Source organism: Phalacrocorax aristotelis, chromosome 3 (assembly GCF_949628215.1).
Source record: "Phalacrocorax aristotelis chromosome 3, bGulAri2.1, whole genome shotgun sequence".
Lineage (NCBI taxonomy): Eukaryota > Metazoa > Chordata > Aves > Suliformes > Phalacrocoracidae > Phalacrocorax > Phalacrocorax aristotelis.
The window spans coordinates 4610186-4622267 of NC_134278.1; the positions used below are offsets into that span (position 1 = coordinate 4610186).

General features: G+C 42.8%; 1 protein-coding gene across 5 annotated transcripts in view; it reads left to right on the forward strand.

Annotated features, from left to right (window-relative positions):
* The window catches only part of PKHD1 (PKHD1 ciliary IPT domain containing fibrocystin/polyductin), a 277932-nt gene that overhangs the window by 240731 nt on the left and 25119 nt on the right, over positions 1-12082 (forward strand). For all 5 annotated transcript variants that reach the window (XM_075086582.1, XM_075086585.1, XM_075086584.1 and 2 more), the window contains one exon: positions 3805-4810. In XM_075086582.1, the coding sequence (XP_074942683.1) occupies positions 3805-4810 (1006 nt within the window). The remainder of the gene's footprint in view (positions 1-3804; positions 4811-12082) is intronic.

Sequence of the window (12082 nt, forward strand, 5' to 3'; positions counted from 1 at the left end):
ATGAAACGGGTAAAAATTATTGAAGGAAATGGTGGTGTTAACCTGAAGGGGAAAATCATTAATGCTGATGTGTTTCATTCAATTTTAAATGCAGAATTTATTATATTTTATTTTATTTATTTGACGTTGGGGAACTAGGGAAAAGGCAGGAGACTTGCAAAGGACTGTGTGCCTTTAAGTCAAAACATCTATTTTAAAAATACTCTTCCCTCCTTTCCTCCTGCTCCATTTTTCTAAATAAAGGATATGAGATGTTGTTGTTGGTGGTGGTTTTTTTCCTAAGCAAAGAGGACCCCCTCGGCGCATTTTTCTTTTCAAATGTGAAATGAGGTGGAAAATCCTCATTTCACGACAGGAAGGACAAATATTGACACAAAGTTAATATTTGTCAGGAGCCCTAGAAGCAACCTGAGTGCTAAAATCTCATATAGATATATATGTTTGTGTGTGTGTGCATGTATATAATTAAATAATAAACTTGACTTGATGATAGGAGAATCTCCAGAAAGCAAAGTCTGCTTTCTCTAAGGGGGAGGAAACAGCTGGAGAGGGCGGACACACGCCCTCCACTAGTATTTCTCTCTCTTTCTTGCACTGAGTGGGACGCACACACAACACACGTGCCCGTGCAAGCACCCAACACGCCCCCCTCTTCCCCTGCTCTGGTGCACGCAGCTCCTGGTGTGGTGTTCAGCCTCATCCGTGCACACATTGCTACAGATATTGACATCTTCTCCATCTTTCCCACTCATTTGTAGGGTCTCTGGTTGACTTGCAATCACCAGGATTCTCTTTCTTTTTTCCCCTCTCTCACAGACACACGCGTGCAAACACACACACACACACTTACAGATATAACCTGTTTAATCTAATTTCACCCATTGCAGAGGGATGCTTCTGGAATTTATCACTGTTATTGTTCATCGCCAATGTAAATAGCACATGTCAGCTCAATATTCAGTGGTCACTCAGTATTTATTAAGTCCTGTCCACTCTGGCCTTTTTTAGAGGAAAGCCCCGGGGCAGATTAGCTGCTGGCCCTGACACGCCACGTCACCTATCTATTCGCATTGATTATGAGAGTCAGCTGTGGCCAGGACTCACTTTTTCCTTCTCCTCTCAGACCCCGCTTACAAGCACCCCTGCTTGGATTTTCATGAGGAAATAATCAGATTAGGGCTTCAGCGGTGAGTTCATATGGAGTTCTCTTTCTCCAATGTGCTACTAACTAAATAAACGTGTTTTGTGGTAAATTGTAAATGACATTATGATTACTAAGGCCAGCATGGGTTTCATTTAAAAGTGATCGAAATTGCGGGCTGCAGAAATTGTGACTGGCAGATAAGGCCATTTGGAAGGAGACAAGCAATGATGCATGTGCGTGCATGGGCGCGCGCGCGTGTGTGTACAGGAAACCAAGCAAACCCACTTTGCAAGGCAGGCAGGGCAAAGGAAAGTCCTGGGAAATCACAAAATATCAGCAAATCCCATTTGTAGACAAGAGAAATGTCACCGGGGGGAGATGGGGGGTTTCCGGGAGAGCAGATGATGAGATCTGTCAGCCTTTGTGGGCTGGCTGCCTGCTGCAGGGCGCATCCTCCCGGCACTCCAGGGCAATACTGAATGTCTTCGAGCACAGCGTTTCCACTTCTGCTTCTGAATGGAGTTTCTGCTCCCTCTCTTTTTGCCCCCAGCACACACCGATAGCAAAATACTTACATAGATAAAGACAAAAAAAAAGAGGGAAAGGCAAGAAAAAGGGAAAGAAAATGGTAAGCTGGTGTCTAAAAATAGGGGCTTTTGCACTGATCCTATCTGACTTGGACGTCCTCCCTGGACAAAGCTTGACATTTATGTAATTTCATTGCTTTCCCTGGCGACGCGCAGAGCGAGAGCTCATTCTGGGAAACGCTTGCAGACCAGGGTAGCGGTCTGCACATGAGGAATCCCCTTGAAATAAATCATAGGTAAGTGTCCACAAGGTCCAGACATTGAGATGCAGCTACAGGCAGAGCCCAGACTGATTTCTCATTGTTCATTTCCAGGAGTCTGGTGTTCTAGCAGTGAGTTTCAAAGTTACAGTGTTTCCTTGTTAAGGAAAATACCCTTTTATTCATTCAAAACTTAGTGACTCGCAAGGATGTTGCTGTCCCTTTCTTTTTATCATTAACACCGATCATTGCTGATCTGCATGCGCAGATCCCCAAAGCAGCTGAATGAGGAATGCAGAGTTAGTTTAGGCATTGGCCGTGCCTTGCTTAACACATTCATGGGTACAGCTAACTAGGGAAGGAGCAGACTCAGGGAGGGAAGAAGGATTATAGCTGGCTACAGCAGCAAATTCCTCCTTTGATTTTATTTTGAAGAGAGGAAGGGAAAACAGAAACACACATCTTTTCCTAAGACGCTTCAGGCAGAAATGTTTATGTTTTTGGTGCCCATATCTGAACTCATTTACTTTTATTCTGTCTTTATAATCAGTGATTATCTCATCATTACAGCCTGAGGCACAATTTCTCTCATCTTAAAGCAGAGACCTATATTTGGTCAGATGGAGCGTACCCTAACTTAGAAGACTGTATGGACTACACCTCTTCTGTATAGATCCTGTCGTAAAAGGATCCTCTTGAGTGTTTCCACAGACACTTGGGATGGGATTCAGAGGCAAATTCTGACATACATGGAAGTGTCTTAGCTCCTGTTATATTCAGTGAAAGAATATCTAAAATATTACCTAAAGTAGCTTTTGTACTCCCACAGATCATGTGTTACATCTACAGATGTTGTAGCTACCCAAAGGAGTCCAGCTGGCATTATGCAGTTGTGTTTGTGACAGGATCCTACCTGTGTCAGGGGACTGTAAAGGGCAATTCAGCTGACAAAACAGAAGTATTTTAGGGTGAACATCATTGCTTTCTAAACTGCTTTGTCTGTACTGATGGCTGGGGAATTGGGAGTGTTTCAGTTACCATAAACGCATGTCTAGTGTAATTTCAAGTTCTGTGGGGTGTCCCACCAGGCCTCCAGCTGCCACCTTTGAAGCACATAGGTCTTCTGTAGACCCTGTGTCACATGCCTCAGATACCCCAGGGCATCCCATGGGATACTAGATGCCTGCTTGTGGGCAAACCATTTAAACTGCAGATCTCCACTGACTGCAGTGGTAACTTAGACACCTGGAGCACATGTAAGGGTCTCCACTGTTTGTAGGTGTATGAATCTGGTGCTTTGTTCTAGCTCTAAAATTCATTGAGGCACTTCACTACTGGAGGAGACTAATGATGTTCTGGTCCTTTCTAGTGTTTTTGTTTGAGATACAATCCCTGTGAGTGGGAGGAGAGGGCTTTGTGTAGAGTTAAATTTCCTTTCCCAAGAATTTCAGTCATGCCCTGATCTGTTACCTTGCTACAGGTTTAGAACCAGGAGAATGTAGAAGACATAAGGACATAGGGACATAACAGTGGGTCAGATGAAAGGTCCATCTAACATGCCTGCTCCTTCAACAGTGGCCATTATTTGGTATCTAGAAGGAACAGGGCAAGTGTTTATGGTACTTCTCCGTCATTCATTAGCAGTCTTCAACCATTTTCAGCTCAAGGACATCTTGAGGTAGATGTGGTTTCTACCTATTTAATAACCCTTAGTCCGGGCTTCTCTTAAAAACTACGTAAAATTTTAGCACCAACAAAAGTGACTTTGAGCACTGAATGGGAAAATAAGCAGCTATACCACAAACTGTTGAGATGATGTCTGTAAACAATTCGTTTTATTTTTCTCTCCCCACCTCCCTTTATTGTCTTCCAGGAATTTACAGAGATGACAGCAAGTGTATCTTCAAGCCCTCAGTACAAGGCTACTTCTGCAAAGAGGCAGATCATGCACTTGTCATCCTAGAAAACCTGGACCCCAGTATGGTCAGCCAGAGACTGTTTCCAGTGGTAGCAATGACTGGCAGCTTTATGGACACCTTCAGTGATGCGATGTTGCATGCATCGTGTTATCCTGCAGAGCATCGCTCTACTTTGTTTTCTGTATTGCCATCCACCAAACTTACTACAATTTGCTTCCCAGATCTAGCACCTCTGACCTTCAGACTCTACCTCCTCAGTGGCCAAAACACAACCAGACTGCCCCTTGCTATATTCTACAATGAACCACTCAGCCTTCGTGTTTTCATTCAAGGCAAATACATCTCTCCAACCCCATCTTCTTTCTCACTGAATGAAAGGGCAGGAGCCAATTATTTTAGCTATGAGGACAATCTTCTCTACGTTCTCCTGCATGAGCAGGAACCTGTAGAAATAGTTGCTGGCCTTTCTCTTCTTGTGGCTTTCACTGTAACTGAGGCTGTTGGGGAAGAGGGTCAAGCAAGTGCAATACACCGATTAGCTGATTTCTTGAAGGTTGGTCATGACCAAATTAGAGTAGTCCATCATGTGCTGGGAGGTGAAAGCATGCTGAAGGTAATCTCAGCCAATGACAGCAAAAAGAAATATCACTGCCCTAACATGGCATTTTGTACAGCCTTTCGTAGCAGGTCTAGCTCACAGAAAGGGTGGACAGGACCAAAGAGTGCCCGAACTCTGCAGCCATCTGATGCGTCTGGTCCGTCAAAAGTGCTCATCATTGAATTTGGTGATCCACCAGGCCATCCAAGAAGTGATTTGACAAGTGACACCTTAAAGATTTTGGCCAGAACAATTATCAACACCCATCAGACTGGTGACCTTCAGAGAGCCCTTGGCTTGCCAGTAGATACCTTAATGGTGACTCAGCCTGCCTTACTGTTTCCAGCAGAAGATAACAACAGGTAAGTATCAGGTGTGGAATTAGCACATACTGATTTAAATGTGGTGAGGCAATTTAACCACTTGATCTACTTATTAAGATAGGAGTAAGTTCTCCATTGACTGAAATGTGATGAGCCATGGTGAAACACATTATAAAGTCTCCATGACAGAGCTATGCCCGAGTACTAGCTGGACTCCCGAGTTGTGAATTACCATGTTGTTCTGCTGGTGCTCATACCTGTAGTGCAGAGGTGTCCATGATGCTTTAAACCAGGAACAGAGCTCCTGGATGTTTGCCTTGAAACTATAAAACATTGGGTACGGCCAATGTTTCTAAAGAAGTTTGGAGTTAAATTTCTCTTAAAATTTAAACAATAAAATCTACAAATGTTTATAAATTGGTGTAGCACCAGAAATGTGTTATGAAAGACGAGTTGTTGCCTTAGCTAACTTGTAGGTCTAAATCTTGATTCATATAATTTTAAACTTTAAGGCCAGAAAGGACTCTTTAATCTTCTTCTTCAATCTCCTGCATGACACAGGCACTGTTGTTCACTTCTATACCTCAGCAATGACCTTTCTTTTTGGCTAAAATACTTGTCCTAGTAAACCACCTGGTCTTGAAGATACAAAAGCTGAACGTATCTGATAGCACCTGTATGTGTGCCTAGATGCTGGATGCCGTCCCTGTTTTTTCTGTCACAAGTACTTGCCCACTTTCTGTTGCCAGCCTTTCTACCTCCAGCTTCCCATGACAGCCTCTTGTTCTTTCCTTCACTGTTACATCAGTGAGTTTCTGGGCATTGACTCTTCCTCCTCCTCCAGATACCTCCAGAGTAATCAAATCACTTAGCTGTCTGCTTTTTAATAAATTGAAAGGTTTGAGCTCTGGAGAGTGTTTCTTTCTTTCTCTGTCTCTGTTTTCTGAATCCTTTTTGAAGCGTGTATGTCTGAAGAGCCAACAGTTTTCCTCCGTATCAGTGCTGCATGCAAAGGTGGTACTAAATCCCATTTTCTACTGACAGAATTCAGTGATCCCATTAGCCCATTTTTCCACAGAAATAGGAAAGCTCATGATCCTCTGTTTGCTTACTGTATTTGCTAATTCCTTTTCAGTTCTAGCTCTCCAGGACCAAATGCATCCAGTTTGTTCACCCAGATCCAACACACCACATGGTCTAGGTGCCCATGATTCAGTGTTTCTTGATGTAGGTAAAGCATCAGGCCAGCAGCTGATTTTCACAGAACAATACGGGACATCCCTTTACTTTACAATGATTTCCCAGTGGGAGCTGCCTTTTGAGCTCTGTCAGTTACCTAGTTCTTGCTCAGTTTTGTACATACTAATTTTTTATAGGTGTTCTGTACCAAGACTCAGTTTTTGAAAGCAATTTTTTCCTCTTCTCCACAGCAACAAGCAATCATTTCTGTCTGTCCTTCCTCTGTCCCCATCTTGCTCTTTTCAGCCTCTTGCAGCCACTATTTGCATGGCCCAGATGGCAGCCCTTATCTGCAGAGAAGGCTGTGAGGAGCAAGCCTGGGAAGGGAGCAGACAGCAGTGTATTTCAGCCTCAGATCCTGAATCTGTATTAAAAGCATATGGGAAATATGAAAAAGGTAATATCCCATCTGTTTTTAATAGGGGACATGGGATTTGATGTTTGGCAACCTTATTGTGTACTCTCTGGATATTGCATAATGTTATTTTTTGATGTTGTGCACTACTGAGCCTTACCCAAGTATAAGCATATTCCATCTATGCAAGAAAGAAATTGGATTTGTCTAAGACTTACTTTCTCTAATTAATACCATATCCTCTAGCATTTACTGCTGACCCATGTACCATCCTGATGTCTGTTGGCTGCTAGTGTTCCGAACTACTACTCACAAACTACTATTCACATGTTTAACCTTTCTGCCAGGCACTGTGTGGCTTATGGTGGTGAAGATCCCACAGTGAGGACACTGGTGTGTGACCGTAGGAATCTTTGTTTTGTTGTTTGGTTTTGGTGTTCTGGGTTGGGTGTTTTGTGTGTATGTGTTTTTTTATTTTAAGTGGTGTTCTATTATTTGCAAGATCAAATCTTAAGTCAGGGCCAAAGTCTCAAGCTATAGAATATTTTTTCATTAGCAGAAATAACATCACTATTGTCAGTGGGGGTATTCGTGTTACAATGTAGAGTAGGACAAAATAGGACAGCCAAAAAATGTTGTAGGAAGTTTTACAGCCTGTGATAGGAAAAGTTACCCTGCCTTTATGCCACCCCAGTATACGCTGTAGCCTGCAGAGTGTGACAGATATGGCACCCCTCATTCAGTGTGTCCTTTACTGCTGGTCAGAGCAAGAAGGGCAACAATAATAACACTGTGGGAAAGGATCAAGGTACAGATTTTTTTTTTAGAGTAAGTTCACCAGAACCCTATTCAATGTTTATACATTTCTGAGTGCATCAGTGTATCATGGGGGGGAAGCACAGAGCACCTAAAGGAAAAGAACACTCCTCTATGTGCCAGGAAGAAACCTTGTGGCTGCCTTTTTTCAGGTACAAATAACACCTCCACACTCGGGACGGCTCTACTAGCTGGGGTTTGCCTTCCATCTGTGCATGCTCTGTGAAACCAGTCCGAGAAGTGAGGATCAGGACAGGTGCCTAGGAAGAAGGCTGTTTTATTATAGGGACAAGAGCAGTGCTAGCTTGAAGTCAGTAGGGGAAGACCTGGGACACATATTCAAGAGAATACTAACATCACCATATCATAGGACCAGCTCAGAGCTCATCCACCCTTAGCTGTTTGGGCTCTTCTGCGGTGTTATTTATTGCTCCCCATCAGTCATAGCTTTTCTGGAATTACTCATGGTTGACATTTCTGATGCAATAAGGCCACAGATAACCTGTGAAATGAAATCAGGGTTTTCCTGTTGGGACATGTAGTATCCCCACTGTCTATCTGTCTCTCTTTAGGCAGTACATGTTAGCACAGGCAAGGATAATGGGGCTGGGATTACAAGTCAGGCTAAGTATTCCTGTGTATTTTTCTGTGGAAGGAAAAAAGAAATATTTTCACTCCTGAGTAGTGCAAAATCCAATCAGGCTGTCAGATATACACAGAACCTGCACTCCTGCCGGGCCAGTCTCCCTGCAGTTTCAGACTAGTGGCTCCTCTTACATCAAGACAACAAAAAGATCTTTGATCAGCAGAGACGGGGTGTTCATCTTTGCAGCCCAGGACAGTGAGGCTGAGGGGAGCCTCGGAAACCTTGCTGTGGTCGGGTAGCTAGGTAGTAAATCTGTATATCACATTGCTAAGCCTTTAAAAAAATTACTTGCCTGTTATGATTTGAAATGCTTTTTTATGTGATTTTAATTTAAGTCCTTTGTTAGGGTCACTTCAAGCACGGTTCATTGGTTTGTCAAGGAAAGGGAGAGGTGATTGCTAGGACTGCTCTAGTCTTGCACAGCTGGAGAATTAGAGGGATGACTATCACATTGCTTTATCTTCCTGCAAATGTCTGTGTATTAATACATACTGCAATGCATTTACAGATAGAAATATTTGCTTTGCAAAGTTTGCCTAATATCAGTATAAATATAAAAGTGAAAGAACAAGAAAGCACAGCATCAAAAGTATTGTATGTGTTTGTGCGGGTGCATTTATACCACATCAGAAATATAAAGCCAGACAGTCACCCAGAAGCCATTTAGTCCATATCCCCACAGTAGAGCAGGGTACTTTGCTCCTTCTCGATGGACCTTTAACCTGCTACAAACTGAAACTTGCTGGCATTAGCCTGTCTTTATTAAGAGTTAGGTTTGGGGTAGCATGTGAAAAAAAGTGTGTGTGCAGGAGATAAGAGTGTTTGAGACTCACAGTGAACAATGAAAGTGAAGCAAATCATCTAAGAACTGCCCATTCAGACAGCAATACCCACGCAGAGGACTAAATGAGAAATTACCACTAATTCGCTATGTCATGCGACACATACACAGGCAGGGTTAGAAGTCCAAACTAGATTAATTCTGACACATCCTAACCCCAAAGTGCTTGGGTTTGATAACCTTTGTGCAGGTTTCAGGCAGGCTGCTCTATGGAGATGCACAGGGTGTTCAAAAGGGAAACTACAACTTTTTTCCTGTGTAGGGATCTAACGTCTCCTCCAGTGGGTAGGCAAAGGCAGGATGCTGAAAATCGTGACCTTAGAGTTGCAGCTATTGCAGTGCTTGAGGCTCTATCAAGGTTATATCTACCACATACCCTTGAAAGAAAGATGTGGAAAAGGTGATACTCAGGAGCGTAAACCGTAAACTTAAAATCTCCTTAAAATTTAGGTTACATAATTTTAAGTCAGATGCTCATAGGGAGACTGTAGAGGGTATATTCTTGAGTAATATGTGCCACTCCGCTTGTTGGTGTACAAAAAAGACAAACTCAGTTCAAACAGATACAGGGTAGGACATTTAAGATGATAATGGAAATGGAGTTTATTTTAAGATGTAAGGAATGAAAGAGCTTAGATTGTTTAACTTGGCAAAGCAAGACTGAGGGGAGACATCATCCTATCTGTGAAAATATGTTGATAAAGTAAATACCAGAGAGGAAGCTCTAGACACTAATGGACAATGGCAGCACAGGAACAAATGGGTGTAAATTATCAAGAGATAAATTTGCATTTAAAAATAGAAGGTTCCTCCTCAGAGAATAAACTGGAGGAACCTGCCAATAGAACTGGAAGAAGATAACTTTTCCTGATTTTTCTTTCCCCACATGCAATATTCTGAACTTTTTATTTTTTGTTTTTAATAGTTTGGGAATAGCTGACCCATTTTTGGCCAACATCACATTTAGCAATCTAGTAAAACTGTGGGAAAATACGCATAAATAAATCCACAGTGAAACCTAGAAGGTTTCTAGTCAGAGGAATGGGATTCTATAATGGGCTATTTATAGGAGTGATGGGATAAGAAACTTCATCAGCATAAAGTGTAGGTTAATACATGTATAAACAATTTTACATCATATAAAACTGTGTGATCATATTTCACTTTGGGAATCAGGATGAATTTCATTATTTTGTTCTCAATTCATAATTCTTTTCAGACTGGGAAAGTGGGTAGTTTGGGAACCGTCAGCCAGAGGTAGATGGTCATCAGGAACTCAGAGACTCAGAGAGATCTTCCTGTATGGAAGATGGTGCCAACAGAGGCCTCTGTGTGAAAACAGTTTGAAGGAAGTAATTCTGGATCCCAGAGGTGACACTTTTTCACCACAAAGCCTTTTGATAATTCTTTGCTTCTGGTGGCAATTTTAGCAGAGAATCCAGGAACTGAATGGGCATCAAAGCTGAACTATCAGGTCAGGCATTGGAACAGGCTGCCAGAGAGGTGATGGGGTCACCACCGCTAGAGGGGCTCAAAAAATATGTAGCCGTGGCACTTCAGGGCATGGTTTAGGAGTCAATGTAGTGTTGGGTTGATGGTTGGACTTGATGATCCTGGAGGTCTTTTCCAACCTTAATGATTCTATGATTCTATGATCGCAAGTTGCTGATGTTAGGAAGGCACAGTCATACCGGTGATGTTGATGCCACACAGGGTCTTTGACTATGCAGATGTTTGACCCCAGGTCTGCTATTTTAGCATTTTTCTTTGAATTGAATTCGGAGTGGGGAAATTGAGGAGATGTCTTGTGGGCTCCATCCATGGTCAGTATAGGAACTGAAATGCAGCTTAAACAGAAATGTTTTTCATTCAGGGACTGTCCTAAATAAATACAAAGTATACCTTGCAGAGTAGGTATATGAGTCATTTGTGCAGGTTCAAGGTAGTGCCACAACAGAGATTACTGCTAATTGCAATGATGTCTGTCATAAGGTTGAGTGTCTGTCTTTGGGGAGAGAAAAACACAAAACAGTCCTTTGTTTATGATCCTTGTGTGAAGCCAGTATTTCCCTTGCCAGTTTTCAAACAAAACTCCAAAATACCCTTCTAGACAACAGCCATGGAGCTTCACGTTGTCATTGCAAATCAGATCATAGTTTTTCACCACTGTTCTGCTGGATGGAAACCCTTCTGGCAGTGTAGGAGTTAAAGGGTCTAATATTGACTACCAATCCCCCAAGCTACATTCCTCCTCTGAGCTTTATTTTTAAATTACAGTTCTGTTAGTATCTATTGTACATGGTAAACTTATCTAAAATCCTGCAAATCCCATGCAAAGGTCACTCTTTTGAATTACAAGGTTCAGGCAATTAGAAGTCCTACCCCCACTGTAACTGTGGTGGCAACCACAGCTTGCTCTGGCAATAAGCTTCCAAAAACCACCCGGTTCCTCTGCAGGAAAGGAGCAGGACGTAGGAAAGGTGAAAGGAGAGAAGAGAGGAGGAGGAAGATAAAGAGGGCAGGAGAGTCTTGGGAAAAGGAGTGCGGGACTTTGCAGGGCCCTGTGGGAAGAAGGAGGCATATATTGCCATATATTCCCCACACCAGTGTGGGTCTTTGAAATTGAGGGGTTTGTGTTATTAAATCTAAATCTCAGTTAAAAACAAAGGGCATCAGCTCAAGAGGAGCTTTTCGTAATTCCTCACTGTTCCCCCAGAAGTTACGGATGTTCGGACACATGCCACAGAGCCAGGAGTGTCCCCATCACCTTTCTTGGGGACTGAAAAGATATCTGCTCCCAGCTCTGGTACCCCAGTGCTGTCAAATAAAACCTGCCTTGCTCATGTCACATATGGACCCATTTTCCCCCTTAAAAATCAATGGGACCTGTGGTTGAAGTGATTATTTGCATAGTATGTGCATACGGCAGAGAGGAGCTGCCAGCCATGCCTCGGAGGGGTTTATCCTTTCCCCAGTCTGCTTTATTTAACATGTGAGTGGTGTCACCTCTATCAGCAGATCTTGGCCGGAGTGACATTCGAGTGAGTGACGGCTGTGTTGGCTCCCAGGTCAGCCTGCTTTGCTGTCGCATCGCGCTCTTGACCTGCTGTGCTTCAGATGGGAGAGGGAGAAAAATTCTTCCACATGCTTTGTTAGCAGGAATCTGGCAAGCAAAGGGTTATATGCCTTTGGGTGCTGGGTCTTTGTGGGGATGTGTGCACATGTATATATGTATACGTGTGTGTGTATATATATATACACACCTTGGTTTGGTTGTAGGACCTCATGCCCGCAGGCCACAGTCACATTATCATCTGGAAATTGGATAACGACAGCACAATGACAAATCCAGGTTGCTTGCAATAAGGTGCTAATCCCTTTGCTTTAATATCGGAGCAGCGTGTAATGATGTTT